The sequence below is a fragment of the Enhydra lutris genome, unplaced genomic scaffold (assembly GCF_002288905.1).
Source record: "Enhydra lutris kenyoni isolate GAN:26980312 unplaced genomic scaffold, ASM228890v2 scaffoldscaffold1, whole genome shotgun sequence".
NCBI lineage: Eukaryota > Metazoa > Chordata > Mammalia > Carnivora > Mustelidae > Enhydra > Enhydra lutris.
This window is the reverse complement of record NW_019154085.1, coordinates 56,764,571-56,785,020: the sequence shown is the minus strand read 5'-3', so window position 1 is coordinate 56,785,020 and position 20,450 is coordinate 56,764,571. Positions and strand designations below refer to the sequence as shown.

General features: G+C 49.3%; 1 protein-coding gene across 1 annotated transcript in view; it reads right to left on the bottom strand.

Annotated features, from left to right (window-relative positions):
• The window catches only part of LOC111140662 (tetratricopeptide repeat, ankyrin repeat and coiled-coil containing 1), a 139,901-nt gene that overhangs the window by 11,169 nt on the left and 108,282 nt on the right, over positions 1–20,450 (bottom strand). Inside the window, exons 16-18 of the mRNA XM_022492870.1 lie at positions 18,299–18,484; positions 15,665–15,743; positions 706–839 (exon numbers count right to left, since the gene is read on the bottom strand). Coding sequence (XP_022348578.1) covers positions 706–839; positions 15,665–15,743; positions 18,299–18,484 — 399 coding nt within the window. The remainder of the gene's footprint in view (positions 1–705; positions 840–15,664; positions 15,744–18,298; positions 18,485–20,450) is intronic.

Genomic DNA, 20,450 nt, shown 5'->3' with positions numbered 1-20,450 from the left:
CTGTTCTCAATGATCCCTGGTCCTCTGAATTAAGGCAACAAGTCACTCCTAGTCAAAGAAACCAGCCTGATGGGGCATCTGGGTGGTGCAGTTGGTTAAGCACCCAACTCCAGGTTTCCGCTTAGGTCATGAGCTCATGGGGATCCAGCTCATGGGGCTTCCAGCCCCACATCAGGCTCTGTGCTCCGCAGGAAGTCTGCTTGAGATTCTCTCCCTCTCCCTGCCCCTCATGCTTGTGTTCTCTCTCTCTTTGTAATAAATAAGGAAATCTTGAAAAAAGAAAGAGAAGAGACGAGGTGAAACCAGCCTGAATCACAGTGCTAGACCAGAGAGAAAATGCTTCCTTTTCTAAAGAGCACAAGAGAACCACTCTTCTTCCAAGTATACCAGATGAGTAGGTCACACCACCAGGACAACAGCTGTCATGGCTAGTCCTCTGTCATGGTGACAGGGTGCACCCATTCCACTCTCCCCCCTTGCAGGATGAAAGGAAGCAGCTGCGGGTCTCCCCCGGCCCTGGCCTAGCTCCTGGTTACCAGCCTACAATGGCGGACTGTGTTTGCTTGTCAAACGTTTATGGTTATCGAGACCTGACAGCACAAGCAGAAGCCAAGTACATGAAAAACACAGGGCTCAGGGGAGACGGGCCACAGTGAACTCTATCCCACCCGCTGCTTCTGCAGCCTTCACAGGCCCACCAGGTACCTGCCAGTGTCCCTGGCGTGCCGCACAGAACAGAGGTGGGACCCCTCTCCTGTTGGTCCGGGACACAGCAGCTCCGTGCTCCAGCAGCAGCTCGCACACCTCCAGCTTGCCTCTTCCAGCAGCGGCAGTCAGGGCTAGAGGAAGGTCACAGGAGAGGGGAGTCTGTTAGTGTGCGGTGGTCGAAGCAGCCCCAAGTTCTCCCGTCATCCTCCCACCGACAGAAAGATGGCTGTGCATCCTCCCCCACGCCTCAGAACCTGGCTGGGCTCTGTGACAACAGAACACAGAAGAAACGACAGCATGCCAGCGTCTGAGCCACGTCCTGAGACGGGCAACGTCCACTTCTCCTCCAAACACTCATTCTTGGAACCCAGCTGCCATGGTGGGAGGAAGCCCGAGCGCCCTGCAGTGTCACTCGCAGGAAGAGGAACCTGGGCCTGTGTGTGCCTGACAGTCCCGGGTGAGCTCTGAGCAGGCAGCGAGCAACGACCCGGCCAGCGTGTGTGAGCGCCGTCCTGGCAATGGATCCCCAGAGTCTAGCTCCACCAGGTAAAGCAGGTGAGCAGAGGGGAACCTTCCCTGCCAAGCCCAGGCCACACTGTGGATTCAAGAGCCACTATGCTTTTGTTTTACTGTTTTACTTTGTTTTTTAGGGTTTTTGTTTGTTTTCTCCCCATAGCAAGAGAGAACCAGAAAATAGTGCAACACACACACACAGATCAGTATATTACCCAGTCCAGCCTCTTCCCTTAGAGGCATACATTTCAATCAACAAGAACTAGTAATTACTGAGGGAGCCAAGGGCATATCAAATCATCCTTGTCTTTATGGAGTTGAAAAGCTCTGTAACTAGTCAAGATTCTGGATTAAGACTGTCAAGAAAGCAAGAGAAGAGGGTCGGATTGTAGGTTTTCTTGAGTGCTCAGGTGACCGGCCCAGGGAGATTCTGAGTGAGTGGCCCGCTGGCAGCATGCATGTTCTGGGGAGGTCAGCCAAGGATAAAACAAGAACAGTATGGAAGGAAAGAGAAAACATCGAAAAGGTTCTCAGGACCCCCACATGAGTGACTGTGCCCCATGACCCCCCAGGTCATGATTCCTGATAGGGTGTGGTAAAAAGAGGGGTTTCATTGAAGAGGGTCCACTGCTATGTCTCATGAATCATCATCTAGAGGAGAGGACAGTGGTCGATTTGGAGGACAATCCCAAGCCAGGAGGACAAGCATCAGTGAGTAAAGGACAGGAAGGGGCTGTGGTGGGACAGTGAGGCCACAGGAGGGAGCACCTACAGGAGAGGCTCTCTTCCTGCTGCCGGCCTGTGACAACTTTGTTTTTAAATACAGCCTCACATTGACACATTTCCAGCTTCCAGAATAGATGGAGTGTTCCTACAAATCAGTAAGACATATCAGGATGAAAATCAGGAAAACACAGGACAAGGCCGTTCACAAAAGGTAAGGTCCAAATGCCAATGAGCTCATGAGCAGTACCCAGCCTCGTGAGCCATCCAGCTAACTGAGGAACGGGACATGCTCTCAGACCGCTGGCCGAAGACCTACCTAGTCCATCCCACAGCAGCCCCGCCGGGAGACGCATGCCTGGGGTGCCCTGTCGCGCACTGAGGGATGTCCTCACAGCAGCCCCAAACCGGAAGCAACCGCGTGGCCATCAGGAGTGGGATGTATCAACAAACGATGGTCCTGTCCACCAGGGGAAGGCCACACAGCAATGACAAACGATATGCAGCTGAAGGCCACGCATGGGCCAGTCTCACCAGCACATCAGCAGTTCAAGGAAACACCACACCACAGAACCCCGGGGTGAGGGGGCCTACAGCGCAGCAACAGAGCCCCACCCCGGCTGTGCTCCTCCTCTCACAGGGCGGCCTGGCTCAGCCGCCCACCCAGGGTCTGTGCCCTGCTCTCCTAGGCACCCACAGGAGTGAAGCCCAGGGGAACAATGTGCTCACAGGTCCTTCCTTCCACACGCACATCTCTGTCCCTGTCCTCCTCAGACCCCTCTGAGGACAGACGGCTGTACCTAATCCAGCCCCAGTCAGCCTGGCCACAGCTCAGGGCCCAGGAGCCACACACACCCAGGGATGGAAACCTGACGTCTGGACCTAATCTCCCCATGACAAAGAGCAGTTCCTGTGAGAAACAAAGACGTCCCCTCAGGCCGTCTCCAGGGACACAGGTGCAGCGGGCCAGCAACTTCGCCTCTTCACGCAGAGGTGCCATGTCTGCCAGGCAGATATCTGAGCTCCGCGCCGTCCCAGGGACCTAATGCGCCAGCAAAGTGAGGAAGGTGGTGGGACTCATGAGCAGATGTGCCAGGCTGTCCTACCCCCGGGGCCCTGAGAATGTGAAGGTCAGGCTGAGGAAGCCGGTGGGGAGAGCAAGCCCTCTCTCTCCTTCCAAAAGGGAGTGAGCACTCACCTCGCTCCCGGCCCAAGTCCCCCAGGCAGGGGATGCGTCCCCAGATTAGCCTGTCATGGGGCAATCTCAATAATGCTCTCCTGTCATTAGCCAGAGCATTTCTGACAACTACAAAAAAGAGCCACGTTTAACGACAGTTGTCCTCTGTACTGCTGACTTTCTCAGGATGGAGAGGGGGAAGGTACTGCGGGGTCTTGAAGGCTGGTGCCTTTCCTATGTGTGTTACACAAAGAGGCTCACAGCCACTCATCATACATTGAAACATGTAAGTAAATTATAAATAAATATCATAAACAGAACAGTATTTAAATCAGTTTTAGACACCAATGCATTGGGTTTGAAAACCAGTGGTGAAGGGGATCCTGTCTATATCACACAATCTAAACCAGCACATCCTGGTCCTGGCAGTCCCCTGCACGTCCCGCACAGTCCCTTCCTGCCGGGGCGTCAGTGCTAACTCCTGAAGAACAGGAGCCTTGGCGCACGTTTATGTGCGCTTTCTGGATGGATCGGAACATGACCAGGGAGTGGCTGGCGAGGTGGGAGATCCGGACGGCGAGCCACCCCCTGGACCTGCTGCCCCTCTGCAACTCTCCTCCAGGCAGGGGTCTCCTCTTTGCCCCCCTCTGGCTAGGACAGGAGGAACAAAGGAATCCACACGCATGCCTGAGGCAGGGTCATGGCGGGCAGATACACAGGACGCCCTGGGAAGGAGCAAACTTGGGGCCCTGGCGCTGGAGGAGGTCTGAAGCAGCTCACTCGCATTCCGTTATCTCATGTCTGGTAAACAAGCCCCATCCCTGTTGTAAACAGGGCCTTAAGTCAGGACGTGTGGTGCAGCTGCTACTGAATCTTTGCCACAGCAGCACATCAGAAAGCGTAGCCCAGCCTAAAAATAGGGCCGCATGCTTCACGGAGGCGCCAGAGAAGCCTGAAGCCGGAGCAGCTGAGGAGACGAGAGCGCCCCCCACAGGCCTGGCGACGGGGCTGGACTCCAGTCTGTTCCTCTCCAGCCAGGCCCCTGTGTCTTTGTGAGGGACTTCTGAGGAGAAAGCACCAGTGAGCACAGGCTGGAAGGCCACGTCCACTGAACCCGCTCAGGCCTGACACGGCCCACGTTCTGCACACACAGTCCTAATGAGGGGCTCACATCTTCTAGTGACGCAGACCAGCAGGACCCACATGTCCCTTTTTCTACTCAGGGCGAAGAGTTTTGGCCTCATCACTCAAAACCCCTGAGGCTAGAGGGTACCTAAGCTCTAGCAGCCTTCGAGGGAAGGACACCGTCTTCCGAGACAATCGAGACTGAAGAATGGTCAACCAGTCAACTACAGGCTTCAAACAAAGTCAGGCAGGACTGCTCAGAAATGCCAACGACGCTGCTGGAAAGGCTGACCTCCGAGTCGACCCTGGCTCCGACATGGGTCAGTGGACTCCGTCTGGCCAGAGAGAAGCGGTGAGGGGAGGAGGGCAGGAGCAGTGGACGCCCTGGCAAAGGAGAGCGGCCTGTCTTCTGGCCAATGGAGTCCAGAGACAAAGGCAAAAAGAGACCCTAAAACTCAATGTAAACATATGGCACTTTCTCGGACTCAAACCAAATGCAAATTCATTTACTCGCAAATTCTTTAACAAGATGGCATTTTTCTAATGAAATTCCCATGAAAGCAAATTTCCTCTGACGATCCTGAATAACTGTACCTCGGCAATACTGTCCTGTCTTCGGAGCGTGAGATTTATCACTGCAGATGTTCATTTTAAGAAAACCCCATTTACTCCCAGTAACACCAACTTATTGAAGACATCATATATGGTTCTCTGGAAACCAGATCATTTGCAGGAATCCTTGACACATTAAAGTTCTCTGGGCAAACGTGTGATTTACAAAAACTCCCCTGTCAACTTGCCAGAACTCATTCATTCTGTGAACGGGGCTGTTCATAACATTTTATGGCAGCTCTGTCCCTCAAGTACACAGGCGCAGGATGGCCGGCTCTAGGGCCTGAACAATGGATAATCATTCCCTTGTCCCCTCGGATGCTTCTGTCCCTAATTTAGAGACTTTGAGAGAAGGGTGACAGGTCTGCGCACAGAGGTGGTTCCCACTTCCAGAAAGCCAACTTTTCCTACGTTCGTCCCACACTGAGCATCCACACGGCCCTCCCAGGCCCGAAGTGGGCACGTGAGAAGAGTCTACACCTGCGGAGCGGCAGTCCCGCCGGCCGAGAGGGCTGTGAGCGTGACAGGGACAAAATGGCTCTGCATTGCTTCCACGCTGACCTTTGCTGGTGCACTATTTCCTAATATATTGGCTTTTCCAGCTTTTATAAACACGAGTGGAAGATTAAAAAGAGCAAAGTTAGTAATGAGCAGGATTCTCATAAATGCCCTCTAGCTGCAACCAAGATGGAAACCACTAGATGTGCCAAAGGCAGCGATGTCTGAGCCTCAGCCGGACGCCTGCTGGCCTAACCCCACCCAGCAGTAAAGGAGAAGGAAAGTAAAGAGCGCACACGCAATCCCGGAAGAGCCTCAGCTATTTTATCTAAAAGGTAAAGTGTAATTGGGGATTTTATGATTTTTCAAAAACCTTCTGGGCATGGCAGCCCCTCTCCCTTGATTTCCGAAAACAGGTTAAGTGGTTAGGAGGGAGGCCCCCAGCCCCCTGCTGTGTTTGGCTTTGCTGTCTTTGAGTCTGGGCTGACTGACAGGCTGGCCCCAAAGTCCTGGGCCTGAATGAAAGCAGCACTAAGCCCCAAACAAAAGCTAGGCAACGCTCCCTGTTCCACCTTCTAGGAACGGAGCAAGATTTATAAAAGCCAAATCTCCTGGCCTTGCTTTGTTAGGCGTTTGCTTCCATCACTGAGGGGAAGGGAGGGCTTCTGTTCAAGAGAACAACTTGCCCACAGCTATAAATCCTTCAGCTCCACAGAGGCCGGACAGTTATTTGATCTAATCCTTAACAAGGTAAAGAGTAAAATGAAACACGAGAGAGATTATATTCTTACTGAAAAATACCACTGCACTGGGAGATGAACCCCTGAGAAGCCTCCAGCTCTGCCAGCCTTGAACAAAGCCCTGCTGGGCGGGCTCCGCACCCTTAGGAGCGGGCAGCCAGCCCTGCCCAAAGCCCCATGAGTCTCCTAACTCGTTCTACCCCTGCATCGTGTTCTCCTTTTGGCACAAGTGCCCCAGGAGGGCCTGGGGCAGCCAGGATGGAGGGGCGGGCATCTGTGTAACCAGGGGACAGGGGGCAACTGAGCATCACATAAAACGCAGACTCCCTTCCACATGGTCCCAGCTCCCAGTGAGCTACTATGGAGGTTAAAACAAGGCAGGAACCAAATCTGAGTATCCAGGACACTCCTGACATGTTACAAGTTCTGTAGAAACACACTGTCCGTCTCCGTGGGAGGATTAAACATGAACCTCAAATGGCCAAGGGATTCAATGAGGAAATAAAATGTACAATTGCCACTAAGCAGGACTCTACATGTAACCAAAATATGTAACCAAAATCCATTTCTGTCCCTCATACCTGCAAAATAATCCCAAAGTGAACTAAGATTTTATCACTTAATCATCTGCTTCAATAATCTATTAAGACCAAATAAATGTCTAAGTAAGTAACGTTAAATATTAATCAATTTATCCCAACCCTGGAAGCCTGCTGCAGCTGCTGAACACTTACAACCACCAAGCTCTGGGTCAAACACTGTGGGTGAACTTTTATTCAATCTTGACAAGAATCCTTTGAACGAGATGATTGTTCTGTCCATTTTATTGAGGTGAAAGAATTGTTACATGATTTGCCCTGAACCCAGACCCTATCAGTATCACTCAGGAGTTAAACCAAACAGCTGAATGAAGCTGGATCTATTTATCTCAACAGAAATAAGAAGATCCTGACATATTTTATTATTCTACTATGACACCTATAAAATTCTTCCTACATTGACACTTCATGGCCCTTTAAAGTCATAAATTCATTTAATACACAACCAACTTCTATGAGGCAAGTATCACTCACCTCGAATTACAAATGAGGAAAATGAGGCCCAGAGAAGTTAAGCAACTTGCCTGAGGTCACACAGCTAGTGGGAGACAGAAGATAGGATGTGAAGTCCAAGATCCTAAGTCCTCCGCTGTTGTCTCCAGGAAGTTTTCTTTAAAGATAGTCAACTAATGAAGCCGACCCTAACTGCTGTTTTAGACCAAGACTGCCAGAAAATACTTTTCTTTTGAAGAACTGTTAAGCTTTCTCCCACAGACAATAAGAATAATCTGCAATGACTATGTTCCCTTCGAACTCTGGTCACACAGCATCCTAAAGCCAAAACAGGAGCAGGAATACCGTGCTGCACCCTCTGTCCTGGTCTTGACTTTAGTTTTTTTCCTATTCCTTCATATATTATTTCAAATAAGCCTCTTTAAATCCTTTGAGGAATAATGTGACTATAAATAACATATACTCAATTTAAGAACAAATTCCTAAAACGTGGACAACATAAATCACATTTCATGCAGACTTTGTTCTGAAGATCTATCAGAAGGACACAGCTTCTAACAGCTGTCACTTCTGAAGTGTGCTGAGAATGCTCACATTCTTTGATAGATCCTCTTACACACCAAATATTTAAAGCATGTATAACGTGTGGTTTTGCTCTCCTTAAAGGGCTGGGCATGCCATGAGGACAGTTATGTGCAGAACTCCGTACAAGGAGGCAGGGTTAAAGATGGCATTTCCACAAAACCACTTTTTTTTTTTAAAGATTTTATTTATTTAAGAGAGAGTGAGCAAGAGCGAGAGAAAGAGAGAATGAAACCATGAGTGGGGGGAAGGGAAAAGGGAAAGGGAGAAGCAGACTCCCTGTTGAGCAGGGCGTCCCAAGCGGGGCTCGATACCAGGACCCTGAGATCATGACCTGAGCCAAAACCAAGAGCCAGATGCTTAACAGACTGAGCAGACCAGGTGCCCCTCCAAAGAGCCATTCTATGCAAGCTCATGTTCAGCCTAGAAGGAGGGAAACAAGGAAGGAAGGAGCCACACACTTCAGTAAGAATTTGAAAGAACAATTGGGATTTTTCTGTGGAAGTGCGGACGACCAGGCACAGTCCTCCTAGCACTGAAAGAACGAGCAGCAGCGGAGGTACAGATGCTCTAGGCACCGAAATGTAGAGTTTCTTTCTTTTTTTTTTTTTTTAAAGATTTTATTTATTTATTTGACAGAGATCACAAGTAGGCAGAGAGGCAGGCAGAGAGAGAGAGAGAGAGAGAGAGAGAGAGAGAGAGAGGAGGAAGCAGGCTCCCTGCTGAGCAGAGAGCCCGATGCGGGACTCGATCCCAGGACCCTGAGATCATGACCTGAGCTGAAGGCAGAGGCTTAACCCACTGAACCACCCAGGCGCCCCGAAATGTAGAGTTTCTAATGCTGAAAAGTTTCAGCTGAAACTTTAGAAGCTAAGTTTCTAATGCTGAAAGCAGACCTTTGTTGTGGTTTTTTAATGAACAGTAAGGAACTACTCACGGGAAGGATGGACTCCATGCACAGCAAAAGCAACATTTTACATGTGGTGAACAGAATCCCAGTACATGGTCAGACTACCAGCTCATTTGCACCTGAGGTGCACTGTGTGGGTTTTCAGCATGCCCCAGTCCCTGCACACCCCCACCCCCCGCCCCGCAGGCACACACAGGTCAGCTGGTTTCTGCTGTCCTACCAGCAGAGAGGAATGGCTCTCCACAGCATACCCATGCCAGGGGCAAACTCCAGAGGTCTGCTAGAGCAGGAAGAAGGCAGGGTACAGACAAACCCAGCCCCCTTAGTTCTTACCCCCAAATCTCTCTCTACTCTAGGGTGACCTTCATGCCCATCTCCCTCCTTCCAGAGCCTGGGTTAGCCCCTCCCCCAGGGTCCTATATTACCAGGCTTTGTCCTCCCCCTTATAGGGTCCTAGGTTAACCTATCCCGCCCCACTACCTGAAGGGTCCTAAGCTACTCCCTCTTCCACACCCTCCAGGATCCTGGACTACTACCCTCATCCTGGCTTATTCCCCCCCACACCCTCTAGGGTCCTGGGTTACCCCTCTATCATGCTTTTAGACCAAAACCAATCAAGAACATCTACCTTTGTTTGGACTGACAAAATCTGAATTTCCACTAATCTTATGTGCTCTCAAACACTAGCAGAGGAAGGAATGTCTTGACAAGGATTTTCTCAAACAACAGCATGGTGAGATTCTGAGGACCTCCAAAAATGGGAGTATCCTAGGTGTGCAGTAGCAAGTCACTTCGCTTGCCTCAGGAGGATACATTTAGAGAAGTCCTTACCACAAACTCTCCACATGCCCCAGTAAGCAATGGACAAACGCTTTTCCTTCCAGTCTGTCACCTGAAAATCTGCTCTGAGATGTCCATACATACATGAATGCCCAACTCAATGCCGTAAGTTTTAAATGTACTCTAAATAGTTAACAAGTGACAGCCCTCCTCTCTTTAAGAAATATCAAGTAAAATCTGAATGAACAAAGGGTTGTTTTTTTAAATTAAGGTTTCATTTGTTATTAATTTGTCAGAGAGAGTGACAGCACAAGCAGGGGGACTGGCAGAGGGAGAAGCAGGCTCCTCCCTGAGCAGGGAGCCTGACACAAGACTCGATCCTGGGACCCTGGGATCAAGACCTGAGCTGAATGATGGCAGATGCTCAACGACTGAGCCACCCAGACATCCCACAAAGGGTTATTTATTTATTTATTTGTCAGAGAGAGAGAGGGAGAGAGAGCAAGCACAGGCAGACAGAATGGCAGGCAGAGGCAGAGGGAGAAGCAGGCTCCCCGATGAGCAAGGAGCCCGATGTGGGACTCGATCCCAGGACGCTGGGATCATGACCTGAGCCGAAGGCAGCTGCTTAACCAACTGAGCCACCCAGGCGTCCCACAAAGGGTCATTTTTTTAAAAAATTAACATATAATGTATTGTTAGCCCAGGGGTACAGGTCTGTGAATTGTCAGGCTTACACACTTCACAGCACTCACCATAGCACATACCCTCCCCAATGTCCACAACCCAACCACCCTCTCCCTCCCCCTGGCAACCCTCAGTTTGTTTTGTGAGATTAAGAGTCTCTTATGGTTTGTCTCCCTCCCGATCCCATCTGGTTTCATTTATTCTTTTCCTAACCCCCAAGCCCCCGACGTTGCATCTCCACTTCCTCATATCAGGGAGATCATATGATAGTAGTCTTTCTCTGATTGACTTATTTCGCTAAGCATAATACCCTCTAATTCCATCCACGTCGTCACAAATGGCAAGATTTCATTTCTTTTGATGGCTGCTTAGTATTCCGTTGTGTATATATACCACATCTTCTTTTTCCATTCATCTGTTGATGGACATCTAGGTTCTTTCCATAGTTTCACTATCCACAAAGGGCCATTTTCAAGCCAACAGTAAGGCATCCTGTTTCCTGGGGTGTGCGCACCTTAGTGTAATAAGCTCAGCCGTCCATGGCCTGGGTCCACCCGCCATTCAGAGCTGAAGGTCACGCCTCCCCTGGGAGGGTGGGCACAGCCACAAAGTGGGAAATTAAAGCAGTTTCAGGGAGAAAGGTCGGCAACTTTGAAAACATCAAGGATGCAGTACAACTCATTACTCAGCTTCATGGTCCAGCACGGAAACAGGTGTGAGTAACCCCCCCCCCTGCACCCAACACCAGCTGACAGGGCTAGACCTCAGATTCAAGTTCCAGAGGCAGCCAGGTCCTACCCAGAATTCCATCCAGAATAAAGAGAACAGTGAGCCGTGATTAGGACACATGCCGCACCAACCTGCCCCAACCCACCAGGAAAGGGAGGGCCCTGGATCTGAAGAAGCTACCTAATGGACAGCAGAGGAAAGTCAGCTCTTTGAGAGGCAAATCAGGTATTAACAGCTTTGGCATTAAAAAAACCATAGTATTTAGGGGGACATGGGTGGCTCAGCCAGTTAAGTGTCTGTCTCCGGCTCAGGTCATGATCCCAGGGTCCTGGGACTGAGCCCCACATAGGGCTCCCTGCTCAGCGAGGCACCTGCTTCTCTCTCCGCTTTGTGTGCACACGCATTCCCGCTCTCTCCCTGACAAATAAAATCCTTATAAAGAAAAAAACCCATAATACTTACAATACTTAAACTTCTTTAGAAAGAGTTTACCAACCAAACTATTTTACCAACTGAAACAGCCTGAGCAACGTAAGAGAACATTTGACAGGAAGGATTTCAGTCAGACTTCTGACTTCCCCTGACAGAGCAGCCCGTTGCAGAAATCAAGGAAGGGGAGCTCTGGGAGCTGTCTCCGATGCGCACGAAGCCCAGGGCCTCAGGCCTGTTGACAGACCAGCTAGAAAGCGGCGGGAAGGGTTTCTGAAGGAACGGTGTGAGGGCACAGCACATGTGGGTGAGCAATGGAGTTGGCGGTGGAGGGAGGGAGGCATGGGGACGTGAGGGACACAAGGAGGGGCTGGCACGGGTGCTGGGTGCTATCCGCCACACCCACACCCCGTCTGGTCGCTAACAGCTGTGTTCCTGCATTTGTGAGCCAGCACCCTGGTCCACTTTCCACACACACGTGGCGCTGCTGCCTCGGACGAGAGTCTCTGAGCCAGCCCAGAATCCAGCAGGACACAACCTGTGCGATGACAGACATGAAGAAACTGCAAGACTGGGGCCTCAGGAGCAAGAGGATCCTTACCTCTCCCTCTCCAGCAACAAAATTTCTCCCAAATTATTCTGCAAGGTTAATGTCACCTACCCTATAAACTATACGGTTTTGTTTTCTATAAACCCAGTTGTTCACTCAGCCAGCACCCAAGTGACAAGCACCAGCCAAGGTCAGTGGCTCGCAGCCACCAGGCTAGAGAGCACAGAGTGCATTTCCAACATCACAGAAATTTCTGCTGGACAACACCAGAATCAAGAGTCGCCATTCACACAAGTGAGCACAAGAGACCAGGAAACATCTGCCCTCTTAAAGCTCACAGTTTGGGGAAAACAGCCTTTGATAAATAAACAACATCAACAACTAAATATATAAATGGCTGGCTTACAAAATGTCCCAAAGGAGTCGGGGTGGGGGAAGGCTCTGCTTCAAGACAGGCACATTTCGGGGCGCCTGGGTAGCTCAGTGGGTTAAAGCCTCTGCCTTCAGCTCAGGTCATGATCCCAGGGTCCTGGGATTGAGCCCCACATCGGGCTCTCTGCTCTGCAGGGAGCCTGCTTCCTCCTCTCTCTCTCTGCCTGCCTCTCTGCCTACTTGTGATCTCTGTCTGTCAAATAAATAAATAAAATCTTTAAAAAAAAAAAAAAAAAAGACAGGCACATTTGCACATAAAATGACAAAGGCTGAAAGAGAAGGGCCTCTGTCTCCCTACAGAGCAGGAGAAAATTTGACCCAACACCCAGGGAGCAGGCTCACGGGCTTGAGAGCAGCCTGCAGCTTGGAACCACAGCTCCTCGGACAACTCGCCACGGCATGCCGTCACCAGTCAGGCATCTCCCATCATTTCAGTCTGAGCTCATTCACAACAAACACAGATATGGAAACAGTAAGTCGGTTGGGCTGGGACTTCGTGGGAGCCAGCAATTACTTGTCATGACTGAGGAACGCCTGAGACAGATAACACAAGCATCTGACAGGTTGGTGTCCTGTTCCATGCTGCCCCGAGACCATGGGCCTGAGACAGTCTGGCAGCGTCTCTGAACAACCCTCATGGAGCAGAGGCTCAGAGAGGCTGTGGGTAGAGGCCCGCACCAGCCCCTCCCTCCTTGGTGCCTCCGTGTCTTCCGATGGGTCCCACCACCTCTCCACCTGAGGGCAGGTGAGCAAGAGCTACCGGACTCCAGAGCGGGACTCTAAATGTCAACCAAACGTGAAAAGCAAATGGGCCCAGGTGTTGGTGAAAGGGAGACTAACATAAATTAAGCTCTCTGTTCTTAAAGGCAGTAGACACGTCCTGTAAGTTTTCTAAAAGCTGCAGGTTTACGGCAATAAACTCTCAAATTAAACCCTGTTATTATTTTAGATGAAAGTCTTTAAAATCTATTATACTTTCAACCTCAGATAGGAACCATCCGCTTTTGTGATGACATTTAGTGACTCCAGGCTTCAGCAGGGAGATGCTCAGGGTACAGAAGGCACATGACTGTCCCTACTCCCACCAACCCTGCCGTGACTGTCCAGAGTGACCAGAGACCTCCAACGGGACTGCTGTTCCCTGGGCTCCTTCCTCTCTGGCCATCAGCTGTCATCACAGATGACCTGCAGCTTCTAATCAGCAACAGGCATGAAAACAACACTTTTGCAACATAAAGGAGATACACAAGGTGCTCAAGGGTCTCTCCCGGCAGCAAAGTGGGGAAGGATTTTGTGCACAGATGTAGTTGCCTCACTTTTGGAACATGGCTGTGAGAGCAGAGAGGGGCAGGTAGCTGCCATCAGCAAACAGAGCGGCACCGCTGCACAGAGAAAGGATGGGAAGGTGAGCCAAACACGGACCAAGGAGACCCTGCCTGGTGACCCCATCGGTGGGTATCCTAAAGCCAAGCTGGCCATCGCTGACTGTCTACTGAGCAGACCCGTATTAACTTCCACAGAGGTTCAAAAAGAAATGCTGAACTGCTTTATCCACATGCTTCCAGTTACACCCGTCACCCTCCCACGTCCCCGACAGGATCTCTCATGGGATGCTACCCTTGGGCTGCGCCTGGAGTCCCACAAGCTCCAGTTCAGAGTGCTTGAGACACAAAGCACCATGGACCACACTCGGGAATGATGACCAAACACAGCCAGCAAGTGAAACAACTTCTTTTACTTCCGAGGGTCGTCAGCGAACAGAAACGGGTCCCACAGTGGGGCAGTCCACATAGGGATTCTGACCTTAGGCTCAGTACAAAGCCAAGTCGTGCGCTGTGACTTGGCAGGCACCACACTGCTACCTGCCACACAGTATGAAAGTGGATGGATGCTTCTCTTTTGCCAAATTACAGAGCAGCCTGTGCTACTTGAACGGGCAGAGGAAAGGCTCCACGGAATCCAGGACACTAGTTAAACCTATGCACGTTCAGCCCAAGTGTAATCAAACCCCATCTGGGGTCCTGCCTTCTCCTCCCGAGATACCACAGCGAGCTTCCTAAGCCACTCACATGGCAGCAGCCCCAGAGAGAGGGCGCCAGGAGGCTCGGGAGCGCAGGCCCGTACTCCCTGCTGGGCACCGGACGTGCTTCGCAAGTGTGAGTTAGCTGAGCAGCTCTACGCACTAGCGTTTGGCTTGCTAGGAAACAAGTGGGAAGCATTTGGAAATACTGCGCAGGTACAGACTGAAGGCAGACACGGGCATACCTTGTTTTATCGCACTTTACTGCACGTCACAGACACTGTGTTTTTTATAAACTGAAAGTCTGTGGTAACCCTGCCACCGAGAAAGGGTTGTTTTCCAATCACAGTTGCTTACTCCATGTTTTTGGGTCACATTTTGTAATTCCTACAATACTTAAACTTTTCCATTATTTTATTTGTTTGGTGATCTGTGATCAGTGATTATGACTCACTCAAAGCCTAGAGGATAGCTTTTTTGGGCAAAGATTACTTTTTAATCGAGGTGTGTATATTTTTAAAGACATAATGCCACCACACACTTAGCAGGCTACAGTACAATGTGAACATTTACATGGACTGGAAACCCCAAAAATTCATTTGACTCGCTTCACTGTGTTATTTGCTTTATTGTGGCGCCTGGAGCTGAACCTGCAGTATTTCCAAGGTACGTACGCCACAAGCCGCAGCCTGGAAAGGCATTTTAATACTCTTGGCTACACCTATTCAATAACAACTCATCACTTGGAGTCTTATCTTTTGAATCCCAGCTCAGTCAAATGGAAAATTTCAAAGCAGCATTATCTGCACTCATCTGACAAGTAAGTGACTCAAATCTTCATCAGGATGTACTCACCTCGGGCTTCCCTCCCGCACTACAGTTAAACATGATACCCCATGCACCGATGAAAAGGGATTTAGTATCTTGCAGTCAGGACTTTAAGTAGTTCCCCCCACCACCCCAACCCCCTCCCCGGGGTTGCAGTCCTGTTCTCATTCTGCAAGACTGGCTGCAGCCTTCCTTGCCCAGCACCTTCGATTCATCAGAATACCAGCCTGCCCTGCTCAGGCTGCATCACTCACTGGAAGACCAGGCTGGTTTGGATACAGAAGACTCCATCAAGCAGAAACTACCATTGTATTTCGGTATTTCTAGCTGAGATTCATTAGATGTTGCAGGAACTGCTAGTCTAATTCAAAAATGATTTTACTGGCTTCGAGAAAAGTTTTTACTACTTATTTGGGAAGTTTTAAAAGCTCTACACTTCAAATGCCTCGTGATAAAATAACAATAGGACTACATGCATCCCACATCATTTTTAAGACAATTCAGGCCAAAACAGGGGCTAACCCATCAAGAAAGCTGGCCTAGACCACAAGCCGGGGAACCATAATTACCTGTTTCTCCCCACAGCGCGTCAGTGCCATTGACATCTATTTCGTGCTCCTTCTCCAGCCCCAGCAAACACTGGACCACCTGTCAGAAGTGGCAAGGTGACTTAATGAGTTCTCAGAGCCATATGTGCTTATTATATCCCATGTATCAAAGGAGAGAGGGTGTTGTTTTTGTAACCATGATTATCTCATGCTGCACAAGGAGACAAAATATAATGAAAACTGTTTTCAAGCATAATTCATATGCTATTCACATTTTCACTTTTAGAAGAATAAAAAAAAAAAAACCTCAGTGAATTTCAGCAACATCGTTCAGGATTACTAGGCACTCAGAATTCTAATGAATTCCAACATGACCCAAATATGCCAGCCTAATCAACAAAGGACACGGGAGATGGTACAAAGTGTAGTTTCTGCATAAATCGCCATGAGACAGTGAATCTGTTTTTTCACAAAGACAGAAAACAAAGCAAGATACACCTTTTCAATAAAATAAAAAAATAGTATCATCCAGATGATTTTTCTACTGACAACATTCCTCTTCTTTTCCCTAGTTCTTTTCCTTTCTCCCTTAGCAAACAGAGCTTTGGATCCCAAGTGTGCAGGCAGGAGTGCTGGCTCGTGGGGAAATGGCAGCATGTGAGCCCCAAGCCAGCGTTCACCCTGTGCTACAGTGCCAAGAGGAGATCGTCACAAGGCCCTTTTCCACTCTCCCAAGCCACAGCCTTTGTGGCAGGCTGCATCATGGCCCCAACATGTCCACATCCTCTGCCTGGAAACCTGTGAATGTTACCTTATAGAACAAGAGGGAATCTGCAGATGTGATTAGGAACCTTGACATGAGATGAGTATCTTGAATTATCAGGTGTACATCTCACAGACACCTGACATAATCACTCAAAAGAGGGAAAGGAGGAACCAATGTCAGAGCAAGGAGATGGGATGACAGAAGCATAGGTTAAAGTAACACACTTTGAATACAGAGGAAGGGGCCACTACCTAAGGAATACAAGGCTTCTAGAAGCTCTAAAAAGGCAAGGAAATGTTCTCCTCTAGATCCCCCAGAAGGAACACTGGCTTTCTGACACCTGAATTTCAGCCTTCAGACCTGTAGAACTGTAAGAGAATAGGTGTGTGTTATTTGAAGACACGGGAGTTTGTGGTCACTTGTTTCAACAGCATTAGCAAAGGACTACACCCTTCAAGTCTTCTGGTGAAGGAGCCCTACCCTCTTCCAGGAGACCATTCCGGGCCCCACAGAGGCTGCTTCTGCACAGCCTTCTTCCCAGCCAGCTTTGAAACAAGTTGAGTATGACAGGAGTTAAGATAACGGTCACATCTGTACATGGCATTCATTGTCCTCCTTCTGATGATTTTTCACACTCTGTGTTCCCACACAGATTTAGGGAGCACTTTAAAAATGGAAAACATCTCCATTTGCAGAAGTGTGTATTTAACACGCTCTCAGTGCATCTACATATATGGCTATTTAAAAAACACATTTATCGTTGTATTTTAAAGGAATAACCCATTACACAATAACATTTAACATATTGCTACGAAATATGTATTTTTGAAATGAAATTACTACTTTTTTCCAAAAATAAAATACATAGGTAAATTGGCTGGCATTATTTCATATTTTTGTAAATCTTTTTTACATGTCTTAAGAGAAGACAGCTGTGTTCTTTGGTATTTCTGCATTCGTTGCAATATATCGTGCTGGCTTAAGTACACTGTCTACGTGTACTTTTAATGTTTCAAATGCGACAATTAAGCCAGCTTTCAGTCCATACACATGCGTGCATGTGTGCACATGGGTGTGTGTGCACATGACCGTGTGTCTGCCCTTGTCCTAAATGCCAGAAAGTCAGCCAGCCAGCTGGCTTTGCACCCAAATTTACTATAAATCATTGTGGGTTAGGATCTTACCAAATATTGGTAACTCTAATTGCTTGAAAGTAATAAAGAGTGAGAAAGAGGTGGAAGAGAATAGGTAAAATGTTATTAAGTCCCAGACCCACGGGTCTGGAGATGACAATTAAATCCTCAAAGGGAGAAATACCGAGAAATACAGGCACCTACCAAAAATAAGTGCTCTATGTAACTACTTCACGAAGCTTTCCTTCAGTGCAGGGACTATGAATGACAAACATTCTCACATGCTAGCAGAACTTTCAAGTCCTATTTTTAAAAATGCTTCAAATACTCACCAACAATTTTAGAATTAGCATTCCACGTGATTATTTTTAAAACATCACAAGGACAAAAGAATGAATCAAAGGGAAAAAGTGGAAGACAGCAGGGCTGGTGAGTAAACGTACAACAGAGGAGGAACTGGGACACTAACAAGGAGCAGAGAAAGAGTATCACGAGAGCCCCCTCCTCGCCAACCCTGGTGCAGAGCACGCATGCGCACTGAGACCCTGGACTCTGGGGTCTCTCCCAGGAAGGGTGGGACACCAGCCCAAGGTCTGAACACGCGGTCAAACCAACTGCCATTTCTTAAAATCCTCATTTCCTTTCATTCCTTATGTGCATCACAGGCTAGCAACTAAGATGACCGGAAAAAGCACCTGACCCACACCGGGCTGCGACTTCCAGTTTCCCAGGAGGGACCCCATAGTGCCGACTCACCGAGCTGTGGCCCATGCTGGCGGCCGCCGTTAGCGCCTGCTGCAGGGCTTGGCTCTTCCGCAGCGCGCCCGGCTGGGGAGGGCCCGCCGACCACTCACAGGTCAGCAGATACCGGAGAATGTCGCCGTGGCCCCTCAGTGCGCTGTGCACCAGCGCGCACTGGCCTTTCTTATCCAAGTGGTCCACCTGGGGGGCAGGAGAAGGGAACGGTTTAGTATCACCTCCCCTCGGAGATCACAGTTGCACCCCAAATGAAGTGCACAAACCCCATCCCACAGCAGGTGCTTGTGGGGTTCCCATTCCAAGGCAACTTTCTCTAGAGCACTGAATCTCCATTTGAATGACTTTCTTGTAGTGAATGGACCCCAGGCCACTGGGACCCTTTGTAAATCTAGCAATCACTTTCTGGCTCTCCAGCAAATGACTTAGAGCTCCAAGTTCCCTGGGAGACATGGGTGAGGACACAGACCAAAACCTCAGCCAAAGTCCTGGGCTTCCCAATGCTGGTCACATCAGTGGAACACTCTAAGTGTGCTTTGACAAGCTAGGATTTGGGGAAATAAAGCAGTTTAGTCACTGAACCAGGAGAGCAGCAAAAGGCAGGGATCTGGAAAAACCCAGCTATGAACAGGGAAGAGCAGCAAGGGATCCTGAGGGTTGTGTAACTGGGGAAGAAGGTCATGCACAGTCAGGTGAGCTAGGACGAGTTAGCAGGTAAAGTGGGGGCTCAAAGCCAGGAAGGCCAGCTCACCACAAAGTTAGTGTCTAAGGGCAGCTTACCTCCTAAAGGTCCAAGAGGCCACAGATGATGTGTCATTCCCTATCTAATCCCAGAAATACTGCACTTGAAAGGAGCTCAGGGTCTACCCTCACCCCCTTGCGGATTCTGGGGACACTCTGCACCCCCACCCGAAAGCTCTGCAGGAGCCCCCTGAATGCCACCCAGTCTCCTCCTATAGGGCTGTCAGCTGTGCTGGGAAGGGTCAGCCAGCCTCGGAATAAAGATGCCACAGTTTAGATGCAAAAATGAAGGAACCCACTGCTTCACTGCAGCACTCTCCTTCTTCCAGGAGCTAAAGTTCATTTGTCCCAAATGCTGTATTTTGGAGGGGAAAACAAAAAGGCTCCCACAGTTACTGTAAGCCTAAAAAATGTCTTTTTGTTGAAACTTAAATATCCTAATTCACCATAAAGACAAATCCCAGCGATTTATTTCTATTGCACATGCCCTCTCTCCCAACGAAATGTTTATAGTAAACCTAAATAGAGTTTACTGTGAGCTTGGCACTGTTCTCATTTAATCTCTTCACATTAATGACCCTAGAGTAACTTACTTAATAACATGGTTACATTTACTTAATGCTCACACAGCGGCCCTGTGGTAGATCCTGTTGTCATACTCATTATACAGATGGGAAGCCTGAGGCACACAGGCTCCACAGGGTGTCCAGTATCCTCTCTGGCAGGTGGAAAAATGGGGATTCTGGCTGTCCAGCTCCCATGCCACGTGCTCAAGCATGTGGCTTCTAAGACCCGCAGGACTCATTTGATTGTTTAAAAAAAGAGACATGAGGGATGCCTGGATGGCTCAGTCGGTGAAGCATCTGCCTTCCGCTCAGGTCATGTTCCCAGGGTTCTGGGTTTGAACCTGGTGCATTGGGCTCCCTGCTCAGTGGGGAGCCTGTATCTCTCTCTCCCGCTGTCCCTCCCCCTGGCTCATGTTCACTAGCTGTCTGACAAAAATCTTTAAAGAGAGAGAGAGACATGCAATGAAATGGGATAGGAAGAAGAGAGAGAAAAAAAAAATCAAACATCTAAAACCTTTTCAATCAATCCAGCGCTGTGTTACAATGTGTGACTGAGCTCTAGGTCACCATCTCCAGGCTTTTGGAAGGATGACCCCCCCCCTCCTGCGGCCAGTGGCCAGGGGTGTTCTTGGTATCTGCCTCGTCTTGGGCAGTATGAAGCAGAATTCAGAGCTTATGAGCAAAACAGAGGACCCTCTCTCCCTGCCAAGGCTGCGCCCCGAGCACGACCCTCAGGCTCTGCCTGACACAGGCTGCTCACCCTTTCTGTTTGTGTGGCAATTTCTAGCTGTTGCAATTCGACAAAGCAGAGAGGCTGGCCCAGCTGACGATAATTCTAACAAGGC